Source organism: Pipistrellus hanaki, assembly GCF_964339955.1.
Source record: "Pipistrellus hanaki genome assembly, chromosome: 7".
NCBI classification, from domain to species: domain Eukaryota; kingdom Metazoa; phylum Chordata; class Mammalia; order Chiroptera; family Vespertilionidae; genus Pipistrellus; species Pipistrellus hanaki.
In genome coordinates, this window is record NC_140509.1 from 2,299,493 (window position 1) to 2,312,241 (window position 12,749).

General features: G+C 58.8%; 1 protein-coding gene across 1 annotated transcript; it reads right to left on the reverse strand.

Moving 5' to 3' along the window:
- Positions 1 to 98: 98 nt before the first annotated feature.
- Positions 99 to 909, reverse strand: IER3 (immediate early response 3). Its single transcript, XM_084889752.1, has 2 exons — positions 652 to 909; positions 99 to 566 (listed from the first exon to the last, which is right to left on the reverse strand). The coding sequence occupies exons 1-2, from the start codon at positions 859 to 861 to the stop codon at positions 318 to 320; spliced, it is 459 nt and encodes a 152-aa protein (XP_084745878.1). The 5' UTR covers positions 862 to 909; the 3' UTR covers positions 99 to 317.
- Positions 910 to 12,749: the final 11,840 nt, after the last annotated feature.

Sequence of the window (12,749 nt, forward strand, 5' to 3'; positions counted from 1 at the left end):
GCGTGACGCGGCCCCGTCACGGGCGACCCCCGCGGCGGCCGGGAGTCGGGACCCGCGCGCGGCGGCCGGAGGACAGAGACCACGCGGACAGACGGGCGCCACAGGAAAAGCCGTTTATTGTGTTCACAGAACATACCGCCCGCCGCTCGCCGCCACAGGGCCGGGCCGCGGCGGCAGCCTCGCGCCACATAAGTTAAATAAATACTGAGCCCTGTCTCCGGGGACATAAATACATAAATATAAATAAGGGCCGTGAGCCCGGCTAACCGCCCTCCGCCGGCCGGAGGGGTGTGCGGGGGGAGGTTGGGGGGCCGCGGTCAGAGGGAGGCCGGGGGGCGCTGGAGCCAAGCGCTGAGGTCCAGAGCGTAGTCCGGGGGCTCCGCCGTCCGGTTGCGGGGCTCGAGGGCCGCGGGCGCGGGGGGCGCGGCGCCGGGGGCGTCCTCCGCGGCCTGGGGCGCCGGCACCCCGTCTTCAGCCGCCAGGATCTGGCAGAAGACCACGGCGAGCAGCAGCAGCAGCAGCCTCCGGGCGGGGCCGGGGTCCTCGGCGGGCGGCGGGCGCCGGACCTGCGGGGGATGCGGGGGACAGTCAGCCGGGGGCCGGCAGCGGGGCCGCGCCGCTCCCGCCGCTCCGTCCCCGGGCGCCACTCACCGCCGGCGGGTAGAGGACCCTGCGGCTGCGCTTCCTGTGCCCGCGGGCGGCGCGGGGGCGCGGGGCGGGGGCCGCCGGCGGCTCCGGGAGCGGGTCGAAGGTGAAGACCTCGGGCCCCGAGCCGCGCCGGGGCCGCGGGCTGGCGGAGGGCGCCGGGGTCGGGGCGCGCAGGGCGGCCAGGGCGGGCAGGGAGCAGCGGGAGCGGCACATGGCGGCGGCGGCGAGCACAGGAGGGATGGAGCCCGGCGCCCGCGGCGCGTTAAGTACCGCCGAGGGGCGGACGCCGACGGGGAGGCCCTTCCCCTTCCCCGCCCCGCCGCGGCGCGGAAATTCCTACAGTGCACAGGCGGAGACTTGGCCTGACTCACCGCTGCGCCGGTGTGTGCGCTGTGCGTGTGAGCTGTGTGTACATTGTGTGTGAGTGAGCTCTGCGTGTGAGCTGTGTGTGTGCTGAGTGTGTGAGCTGTGTGTACACTGTGTGTGAGTGAGCTCTGCGTGTGAGCTCTGTGTGTGTGCTGTGTGAGCTGTGTGTGTGCTGTGCGTGTGAGCTGTGTGTACACTGTGTGTGAGTGAGCTGTGTGTGTGCTGAGTGTGTGAGCTGTGTGTACACTGTGTGTGAGCTGTGTGTGTGAGCTCTGTGTGTGTGCTGTGCGTGTGAGCTGTGTGTACACTGTGTGTGAGTGAGCTCTGCGTGTGAGCTGTGTGTGTGCTGAGTGTGTGAGCTGTGTGTACACTGTGTGAGTGAGCTCTGCGTGTGAGCTGTGCGTGTGCTGTGCGTGTGAGCTGTGTGTACACTGTGTGTGAGTGAGCTCTGCGTGTGAGCTGTGTGTGTGCTGAGTGTGTGAGCTGTGTGTACACTGTGTGTGAGTGAGCTCTGCGTGTGAGCTCTGTGTGTGTGCTGAGTGTGTGAGCTGTGTGTGTGCTGTGCGTGTGAGCTGTGTGTACACTGTGTGTGAGTGAGCTCTGCGTGTGAGCTGTGTGTGTGCTGAGTGTGTGAGCTGTGTGTACACTGTGTGAGTGAGCTCTGCGTGTGAGCTGTGTGTGTGCTGTGCGTGTGAGCTGTGTGTACACTGTGTGTGAGTGAGCTCTGCGTGTGAGCTGTGTGTGCGCTGTGCGTGTGAGCTGTGTGTACACTGTGTGTGAGTGAGCTCTGCGTGTGAGCTGTGTGTGTGCTGAGTGTGTGAGCTGTGTGTACACTGTGTGTGAGTGAGCTCTGCGTGTGAGCTCTGTGTGTGTGCTGAGTGTGTGAGCTGTGTGTGTGCTGTGCGTGTGAGCTGTGTGTACACTGTGTGTGAGTGAGCTGTGTGTGTGAGCTGTGTGTGTGCTGAGTGTGTGAGCTGTGTGTACACTGTGTGTGAGCTGTGTGTGTGAGCTCTGTGTGTGTGCTGTGCGTGTGAGCTGTGTGTACACTGTGTGTGAGCTCTGCGTGTGAGCTCTGTGTGTGTGCTGAGTGTGTGAGCTGTGTGTGTGTTGTGCATGTGAGCTGTGTGTGTACACTGTGTGTGAGCTCTGCGTGTGAGCTCTGTGTGTGCTGAGTGTGTGAGCTGTGTACACTGTGAGTGAGCAGTGCGTGTGAGCTCTGTGTGTGTGCTGTGCGTACACTGTGTGTGAGTGAGCTGTGTGTGTGAACTCTGTGTGTGTGCTGTGCGTGTGAGCTGTGTGTACACTCTGTGTGAGTGAGCTGTGTGTACACTGTGTGTGAGTGAGCTGTGTGTGTGAGCTGTGTGTACACTGTGTGTGAGTGAGCTCTGTGTGTGAGCTGTGTGTACACTGTGTGAGTGAGCTCTGCGTGTGAGCTCTGTGTGTGTGCTGAGTGTGTGAGCTGTGTGTGTGAGCTCTGTGTGTGTGCTGTGCATGTGAGTTGTGTGTACACTGTGTGTGAGCTCTGTGTGTGCTGAGTGTGTGAGCTGTGTGTACATTGTGTGTGAGTGAGCTCTGCGTGTGAGCTCTGTGTGTGCTGAGTGTGTGAGCTGTGTACACTGTGAGTGAGCAGTGCGTGTGAGCTCTGTGTGTGTGCTGTGCGTACACTGTGTGTGAGTGAGCTGTGTGTGTGAACTCTGTGTGTGTGCTGTGCGTGTGAGCTGTGTGTACACTCTGTGTGAGTGAGCTGTGTGTACACTGTGTGTGAGTGAGCTGTGTGTGTGAACTGTGTGTACACTGTGTGTGAGTGAGCTCTGTGTGTGAGCTGTGTGTACACTGTGTGAGTGAGCTCTGCGTGTGAGCTCTGTGTGTGCTGAGTGTGTGAGCTGTGTACACTGTGAGTGAGCAGTGCGTGTGAGCTCTGTGTGTGTGCTGTGCGTACACTGTGTGTGAGTGAGCTGTGTGTGTGAACTCTGTGTGTGTGCTGTGCGTGTGAGCTGTGTGTACACTCTGTGTGAGTGAGCTGTGTGTGTGAGCTGTGTGTGTGCGCTGTGCGTGTGCGCTGTGTGTACACTGTGTGTGAGTGAGCTGTGCGTGTGAGCTGTGTGTACACTGTGTGTGAGTGAGCTGTGTGTGTGAGCTGTGTGTGTGCGCTGTGTGTACACTGTGTGAGTGAGCTCTGCGTGTGAGCTCTGTGTGTGTGCTGAGTGTGTGAGCTGTGTGTGTGAGCTCTGTGTGTGCTGAGTGTGTGAGCTGTGTACACTGTGAGTGAGCAGTGCGTGTGAACTCTGTGTGTGTGCTGTGCGTACACTGTGTGTGAGTGAGCTGTGTGTGTGAACTGTGTGTGTGCGCTGTGCGTGTGAGCTGTGTGTACACTGTGTGTGAGTGAGCTGTGTGTGTGATCTGTGTGTGTGCGCTGTGCATGTGAGCTGTGTGTACATTGTGTGTGAGTGAGCTGTGTGTGTGAGCTGTGTGAGCTGTGTGTACACTGTGTGTGAGTGAGCTCTGTGTGTGAGCTGTGTGTACACTGTGTGAGTGAGCTCTCCGTGTGAGCTCTGTGTGTGTGCTGTGCGTGTGTGCTGTGCGTACACTGTGTGTGAGCTGTGTGTGTGAACTGTGTGTGTGCGCTGTGCGTGTGAGCTATGTGTACACTGTGAGTGAGCTGTGTGTGTGTGCTGTGCGTGTGAGCTGTGTGTACACTGTGTGTGAGTGAGCTGTGTGTGTGAGCTGTGTGTGTGCACTGTGTGAGCTGTGTGTACACTGTGTGTGAGTGAGCTCTGCGTGTGAGCTGTGTGTGTGCTGAGTGTGTGAGCTGTGTGTGTGAGCTCTGTGTGTGTGCTGTGCGTGTGAGCTGTGTGTACACTGTGTGTGAGTGAGCTGTGAGTGTGAGCTCTGTGTTAATGTGTGCTGTGTGTGTGCTGAGTGTGTGCTGTGTGTGTGATATGTGTGTGTGAGCTCTGTGTGTTAGTGTGTGTTGAGTGTGTGCTGTGTGTACACTGTGTGTGAGTGAGCTGTGAGTGTGAGCTCTGTGTTAATGTGTGCTGTGTGTGTGCTGAGTGTGTGCTGTGTGTGTGAGCTGTGTGTGTGAGTTCTGTGTGTTAGTGTGCGTTGAGTGTGTGCTGTGTGTACACTGTGTGTGAGTGAGCTGTGAGTGTGAGTTGTGTGAGCTGTGAGTGTGAGTTGTGTGTGCTATGCGTGTGAGCTATGCGTGGGGTGGGCACATGCCTGGACGGTGGTGCTGAGGAAGGCTGTCCGTGTCAGGAGGAGGCAGCGGGACACGGTGAGGGAGGGGGTCTGGCTGCCTGACCCAGAGAGGCTGGCACCAGCACCCAGGGGCACACGCCCTGCAGGTCCACAAGACAACACCCCGGAGGGAACAGCAAAGCTCAGGGAGAAGAGCCAACGTGGCACACGCAGACCTGCCCTGCGGCAAAGCACAGGAAACACAACCAGCACTCGCAGGCACACCAGGGGGGGGGGACACACGCTCCCCCTTTCCTTCTGGGCTCCCTCCGGTCTAATCTTTAACCTGACGGGAGACATTAACGGGGAACAAACTGTACTGCCTTCCTACAGGAGGGCCCAGGCGACTGAGACTCAGCGGGGAGGGACGAGGGTGTGTGTGTGTGTGTGTGCATGTATGTGTATGGTGTGTGTATGTATGTGTGTATGGGTGTGTGTATGGGTGTGTGTATGGTGTGTGGGTGTGTATGTGTGGGTGTATGCGTGTGTGTATGGGTGTGTGTATGGGTGTGTGTGTGTGGGTGTATGCGTGTGTGTGGGTGTGTATGGATGTGTGTGAGTTTGTGTATGGGTGTGTATGGGTGTGTGTGGGTGTATGCGTGTATATGTGCGCGTATTTGTGCATGTGTGTATATGCGTGTATGGATGTGTGTGGGTGTGTGTATATGTGTGTGCATGTGTCTATGGGTGTGTGTACGTGTATGAGTGTGTATGTGTGTATGGATGTGTGTGTATGTGTGTATGTATATGTGTGTGTGAATGTGTGTATGTGTGTGTATATGTGTGTATGGATGTGTGTGTGTGGATGTCTGTGTGGGTGTGTGTATGTGGATGTGTGTACGGGTGTGTGTACGTGTATGCGCGTATGGGTGTGTGTATGTGTGTGTATGGGTGTGTGTATGGGTGTGTGTATGGGTGTGGGTGTGTATATATGTATGTGTATGTGTGTGAGCGTGTGTATGGGTGTGTATGTGCGTGTGTATGCGTGTGTGCGTGTGTGGGTGTGTGGGGGCACCGGGTTGTCAGATGCAGCCTCACGCGCAGGCACGGCTCAGAGGAAGGGCTCCTGGGCCGGCCCTGCCTGGGGCGCAGGCGGTGAGGAGAGCGCGGAGCTCCCCAGCCCCTGCGTCTCAGTGGCCTCCGCTCGCAGCCACACGCCGGCGAGGCCCTTCACCAGGCACATCACACACACACACACACACACACACACACACACTGAGGTGACCAGACGTCCCGCTTTTGGCGAGACAGCCCCGATTTTTTAAACAATTTGTCCCACGTCCTGTGGCCTTTTAAAAAAGTCTTGATTTTTGGAAAGACTTTTTTTAAAACGCTGCAGAACGCGGGACAAATAGTTAAAAATCAGGACTGTCTGGTTACCTTAACACACACACACACACAGACACACACACACACACTATACAGAGTGAAGGTGCAGAGGCACAGGGACAGCCATTCATTTACCTGCTGATGTTCACACAAAGTTGACAGAGGATCCCTGAATGCAAAGGTGGTGTGGATCAAATTACAAAATTCACGTGAACATTTTATTTTATTTTATTTTATTTTTATTTTTTAAATAAGTTTTTATTGTTCATATTATTACAAATGTTCCTGCCCCCCCCCCCCCCACCATTGCTTTCCTCCACCAGGTTCCCACTCCACCCTCTGCCCTTTCCCCACCCCCCATTGTCCTCATCCATAGGTGCACAGTTTATGTTCAGTCTCTTCCCACATCCCCCTCTCCCCTTTTCCCCAAGAATCGTCAGTTCACTCCCCTTCCATACCTCTGATTCTATTATATTCGCCAGTTAATATTGTTCATCAGATTTTTTAAATTTCCTTGGTTTTTAGATTCACTTGTTGATAGTTGCATATTTTTTGTTCATAATTTTTATCTTTATTTACTTTCTCTTCTGAAAGAACCCCCTTCAGCAATTCATAAATTCTGGCTTGGTGTTGATGAACTCCTTTAGCTTTTTTTTATTAGTGAAGCTCTTTATCTGACCTTTGATTCTGAGTGATAGCTTTGCTGGATAGATTATCTTTGGCTGTAGGTTCTTACTATTCATCACCTTGAATATTTCTTGCCATTCCCGTCTGGCCTGCATGGTTTCTGTTGAGAAATCAGCTGACAATTGTATAGTGCTCCTTTATAGGTAACTACCTTCTTTGCTCTTGCTGCTTTTAATATTCTCTCTTTGTCTTTTGCTCTTGGAATTTAAAAATATATATATATTTTATTGATTTTGTACAAAGAGGAAGGGAGAGAGATAGAGAGTTAGAAACATCGATGAGAGAGAGTCATCGATCAGCTGCCTCTTGCACACCCCCTACTGGGGATGTGCCCGCAACCAAGGTACATGCCCTTGACCGGAATCGAACCCGGGTCCCTTCAGTCCCCAAGCCGACGCTCTATCCATTGAGCCAAACCAGTCTCGTCTTGCTCTTGGAATTTTAATTATGATTTGTCTTGGTGTGGCCCTCTTTGGATTCCTTTTGTTTGGAGTTCTGTGCGCTTCCTGGACTTGTAAGTCTAATTCTTTCACCAGGTGGGGGAAGTTTTCTGTCACTATTTCTTTCAGTATGTTTTCGATATCTTGCTCGCTCTCATCTTCTGGGACCCCCATAATTCTGATGTTGGTTCGCTTGAAGTTGTCCCAGAGGTTTCTTACATCATCTTCAATTTTCTGGATTCTCTTGCCTTCTAGCTTCTGTGGAGGAGTGTCTTCTGGCTCTTTATGTTCCAAATCTTTGACTTGATTCTTGCGGTCTTTCATTCTGTTTTAGGACTCTGTATAATATTTTTTATTTCAGAGAATGTATTCTTTATTTCTTGTTGATCCCTTATCATTTCTTGTTGATCCCTTATCATTTCTTGTTGATCCCTTATCATTTCTTGTTGATTCCTTATTAATTCTAGTTTATCTCTTTTCATATCCTCATAGGTCTTATCGATCTTTTCTAGGAAATTCTTGAAAAACCTTATAAGCGTAGATTTGAACTCTATATCCAGTCGCTTTTTGTCCTCCATTTCTTTCGTTTGTGATCTATTTCGTTGTCGCATTTCGCAGCTACAGATGGGGTGGGGTTTCAGGACAGCCTTGGCTTCCATCAGCCCTGCCCTATGCGGTCTCAGTAATCCCCAGGGTCCTTCAGTACTCGCTGCAAGCGCCTCTGAGAGAAAGGTGCCCTCGATTTTCGCCTGCTACCAAACAGTCTATGCTCTCCCCCAATGAGCCGGGTATTGGGGTTCAGTTCAGTTGGAAGTGGAGTTGGAGGTGGCGTTCAGAGCAGTCTGGAGTCCCTGTCTCCTTCCCGCCAGGGCAATTCCTCGGCACAGCCGGCCGGCCCTTCTCTGCGCGCAGTGTGCGCGCCACCAGGACCTCCTTTCGCTGCTCCCCCGGGGTTCCGCCTTACAGCCCAGCTCCCGCTGTGTGAGCCTGGGTCCCCGGGGTCTGGCCTAGAACTGGGGTTCAGAGCAGTCAGAACTGGGGCCCAGCACAGTCAGAGTTTTATCTCCTTCCCGTTAGGGAACGCCAGCCAGGCACTCAGCCGCCCTCCTCTCTGGCTCCGTCCTCCTCGCGCGCCGAGTGTCTCCGTACCTTAGGCTTTTACAGCTCCTCCGCGCTTCCTTCTGGTTTTCTCCTTGCTTCTCGTTGTAGAATTTCCAGTCAGTCGACTTTCCTGTAGTTCTGGGTAATGTCCACTTTGTATTTTAGTTGTATTTTATTGAAATTGTTGTGTGCGCTGTGGCTAGGTGTTTACCTGGGCGCAGCCATCTTGGATTCTCACGTGAACATTTTAAACCGCAAGGCATCGTGCAAATCTTGTGGTAATGGTAGTACCTCAGGACAGAATCAACATCTATGCTAATAATAGCCGAGGTGGCTCACAAGATGGCTGTCACAGATGGTCCCGTGCAAACAGGAGGCGGGCCCGGAGGAGGCGGGTCCTGGCAGGGGAGGGCATTTGGGGCAATCAGGCCGCAGGGGAGGGCAGTTGTGGATGATTGGGCTGGCAGGGGGGCAGTTAAACATCTGTCAAGCCAGCAGGGGAGCAGTTAGGGGGCGATCAGGCTGGCAGGCAGGTGAGCAGTTAGGAGCCAGCGGTCCCGGATTGTGAGAAGGATGTCCCAGATTGGAGAGGGTGCAGGCTCAGCTGAGGGACATCCCTAGCCCCTGCATGGGTTTTGTGCACCAGACTCCCATGTTTTCATAGCAGCCTTAGAGACAGCAGCCCGAGGACAAGAGGGCACCCTGCAAACGGTGCCGCCGAGAGTGCTGAGCTGTGTCAGGCCGCCTGCTGCTGCGGAGGAGGCCCGCCGGGGCAGGGGGCACCCCGCTGTGGGCCTGGCCACAATCCTGAGGCTCCTAAGAAGATGGAAGACAGTGTAAGGGGGCTCCAAAGAGCTGGTATCCAGGCCTCAGCCTGGCGAGGCTCTTGGAGAGCGGAGGGGAGATGGCCCGAACAGTGGGGGGAGAGGAATGAGGACTAGAGGGGAATCAGCCTGAGCTGGAGAAGTACAGGGTGTTTGGGGAACCAGAAAGAAAACAACCTCGGAGTCCGCTCCCGAGGAGGAGGCGTGGGAAGTCGCTGGGACAGGCTGGCAGCCAGGCCAGGAAGCTGGGGGTGGCAGCCGGCGTGGTGGGGCCGGGGGTGATGTAACAGGCTGGGAGCGGAGCGGGTGAGAGGCCCTCTGTGAGGAGACGCTGAAGCAGCAGCAGGAGCTGGTGAAGGGGTGCAGAGCGGGTAACAAGGACTCGAAAGGGGCCGTGGTGGGGGACCGAGAGGAGGGGTAGCTGTAAGGGACATTCTTAGTGTGCAACCACCCGCACCTAATAACACGACGGCCTCACTGGCGCCAGGGAGCGTGGGCAGTGCTCCCACGCTGGCCCCAGGGGTGAGTGCACGGGGCTCAGGTTGGCCGGGAGCACAGGCCTGGCCCTCCCCTTGGCGACGGGGCCCACGTGCCTTTGCCTCCGCCCCGGAACGCAGCGCCAGCCCTGCACACAGCAGCTGCTCAGTCATCTCCGTAAACGCCAATGCACACGCTGGCTGCGTCACCCACGCTGTCGAGACGTGGACACCTCCTCAAGCTCCACACGCAGAACTGACAGCATCTTCAGAAAAGCTGGGACAATTCTTATCGGACCGGAACCAGGAACACCCGCGGGCATTTCTCACCAAGCAGGGGGCGGCCACACAGGGCTGGAGATCTGTGTGATCGCTGTGCCCCCGCTGCTTCCTGCGCCACTCCTCCTGTCTGACCACCTCCTCTCAGACACCTGCCGGCCCGCCCGCCCCTGCCCTCATCCTGACCGCACCCCCCCTTCCGAGGCCCCTGCCCCTGCTCACACCCAGCAGCGGTGCAAGGCTACTGACGTGTGGGCCCCCATGTCACGGAGGCAAATGGGGGGTGGCAGAAATGGGTGTCACCTGGGCAGGGTGTCTCCGGCCACTGGACGGGGCGGAGTGAGGAGGGTGTCAGGCCTTTCCTGGCCATGGCCTCCCATGTCTGGGACCCGGACACTGGCTGTCCTTGTCCTCTGGCTCACAGACCTTTCATGGGACAAAGAGAAGAAGCAAGGAACCCCGTTCTCTCTTAACCAATGTCCCCCAGTCCTGCTACCCCAGAGACTGAGTGGGTTCGGAGGGGAGGCTGAGAGCTGAGGGCTGAGCTGAGGCTGGAGAGGGCCAGGGGCCGAGGCCGGCAGCTGGACCGGTTCCCGCCCTAAGCTAGGAGGGAGAGCAGCCCCCGGGGGGGGGGGGGGCGCGGCGGCGTGGCCCCTCCCGCTCCCGGTCCAGGTCACCAGGTCACCAGGTGTGCCCCTCCGTGCCCGCTCTGACTGCTCCCTGGACCCCCCTCATCCTGCTCAGCCCTTGTCTATCTCCTCACCCCCCACCCCCTTGGGGCCTTCGTCACCCTGTGCTTCCTGTGGCTGCGGGGTCCCCGCGAGCCAGGCCCACGGCCCTTCGGCCGCCATCCCATGCGGGCCCAGCACTAGGCGGTCGCCATCAGGGCTTGTGAGCTGTCCTCCCCTCCTCCCCGGCCCCCGGGCGGCTGTGTGCACCCTGTGTCCCTTCAGAGATGAGGCTCAGGGTGATGTGCCGTCAGGAAGAGCGGCAGGCAAGGGAGCGAACCCTGGCCAAGCCAGCGCTTCCGAGAGGGAAGCAAGCCTGTGTGACCCAGGGGGCTGCGGTGAAGGAGGCGGGGGCAGGGCTGCCGTGAAGGAGCCGGACCAGCAGAAGGTGCACGCAGCCCCTCGGAGGCAAGGGATGGGGGTTGAATTCCAGCTGCTGCTTACAATTCACCGTGGCGCCAGCTAGCTCCCTCTCGGGGGCGTTTCCTCCCAAAGTGTGCGGCTGGGCCTTACGTTGTCGTGGGGGAAGGGGGGGGCTGCTTCCCTGGCACCTGTGGGGCTTCCTCTGCGGAGGCCCTGGCTGTGGTCCCGGGAACACATGTGCGCAGCTGCAGCCAGTTCAGAGGCCGGAGAAAGCAGCCTCGGTGGGAGTGTGGGGGGAGCAGCCTCGGGGAGGGGGGGAGCAGCCTCCGGGGTGGGAGCAGCCTCGGGGAGGGGGGGGAGCAGCTGTGGGAGTGTGTGTGGGGGAGCAGCCTCCGGGGGGAGCAGCCTCGGTGGGAGTGTGAGGGGAGCAGCCTCCCAGAGCTTGGAGCAGCAGGAGGTGGGCGCTCCTGGCCCTGCCTCTCCCGCTCAGGTCGGTTTGTGCTTTTTCTTTTCTCCCAAGAGCAGGACTCTCCTGCCTTCCTAGTTCTTGCTCAGACCACGCCCGGCTGTTACACACCCACCGGCCCTCCCCTCGGTGCACACCTGCGGCCGGGACAGCTCTGTCCCCGGCGAGGCGAGGCGAGGCGAGGGGAGGTGGGGCGGTGGGACCTTCCTGGCACAGAGTTAATAAATGGCCTCAGGCAGCGGATCGGCAGGGCGTGGCAGTTTCCCTGACGCAAAGAATGGCAAGAGTGCCTGGGGCGACGGCAAGGTCACAGAAGCCACGTCTCAAGGTCACAGACCACGAGTCCTGCCCGGGAGGCAGCTGGCCCAACGCGGCCCCATTCCCCGGGGCTGCTGGGAGTTGGGAGCTGGGAAAGGACCCGCATCCTATTTTGTGGCAACACTGGCTCCCCACTCTGGCCTGTTCCCAACTCCATGAGAGCAGCACTGTCCGTCCGTCCGTCTGTCCTGCCTAGAACCGAGCGTCTCAGCAGAGGCCGCAGAGGCTGGGGAGGCTGGCAGTGGAGGCCCTTGTCCACGGGAAGCAGCTGGCACACACAGTGTCCCTGTGTCCCTGTGTGTGTGTGTGTGTGTGTGTGTGTGTGTGTGTGTGTGTGACGGAGTCACAGTCTAGCCTTGGGGGGAAGTACAGCAAATCAAGTTCTCCCTTCCTGTGGTGGTTTCCGGAGCCGTGCTTCCTGGGTGCGCTGGCCGCAGAGCCGCGGCCTGAGGCCCTGTGAGCTCTGCCTGGGACATGCCTCCTCCCGCCTCCCTCCTGCCTCCCTCCTCCTGCCTCCCCCTGCCTCCTCCTGCCTCCCCCTGCCTTCCTCCTCCTGCCTCCTCCTGCCTCCCCCTGCCTCCCTCCTGCCTCCCCCTGCCTCCCCCTGCCTCATCCTCCCTCCTCCTGCCTCCCTCCTCCCTCCCCCTGCCTCCTCCTGCCTCCCCCTGCCTCCCTCCTCCCTCCTCCTGCCTCCCCCTCCCTCCTCCTGCCTCCCCCTGCCTCCCCCTGCCTCCTCCTCCCTCCTCCTGCCTCCCTCCCCCTGCCTCCCCCTGCCTCCCTCCTGCCTCCTCCTGCCTCCCTCCCCCTGCCTCCCCCTGCCTCCCCCTGCCTCCCTCCTGCCTCCCTCCTCCTGCCTCCCCCTGCCTCCTCCTGCCTCCCCCCTGCCTCCCTCCTCCTGCCTCCCTCCTCCTCCCTCCTCCTGCCTCCCCCTGCCTCCTCCTGCCTCCCCCCTGCCTCCTCCTGCCTCCCTCCCCCTGCCTCCCCCTGCCTCCCTCCTCCTGCCTCCCTCCCCCTGCCTCCCCCTGCCTCCTCCTGCCTCCTCCTGCCTCCCCCCTGCCTCCCTCCTCCTGCCTCCCCCTGCCTCCCCCTGCCTCCCCCTGCCTCCCCCTGCCTCCCTCCTCCTCCCTCCCCCTGCCTCCCCCTCCCTCCTCCTGCCTCCCTCCTCCTCCCTCCTCCTGCCTCCCCCTGCCTCCCTCCTCCTGCCTCCTCCTGCCTCCCTCCTCCTGCCTCCTCCTGCCTCCCCCTGCCTCCCTCCTCCTGCCTCCTCCTGCCTCCCCCTGCCTCCCTCCTCCTGCCTCCTCCTGCCTCCCCCTGCCTCCCCCTGCCTCCCTCCTCCTGCCTCCCCCCTGCCTCCCTCCTGCCTCTTCCTGCCTCCACAGCAGCTGCCAGGCCTTCCTCGCAGGGGTGTGAGTGTGTGTGCGTGCGTGTGTGTGCGTGTGTGGCTGTGGGAGCGGCGGGGCCCCCTGCTGAGGCGGTTGACCGGC

Coding starts and splice junctions, on each gene's coding strand:
- IER3 (XM_084889752.1), bottom strand. CDS start 861: ATGTGCCGCTCCCGCTGCTCCCTGCCCGCCCTGGCCGCCCTGCGCGCC. Junction 567..651: donor GGGTCCTCTACCCGCCGGCG/GTGAGTGGCGCC, acceptor CATCCCCCGCAG/GTCCGGCGCCCGCCGCCCGC.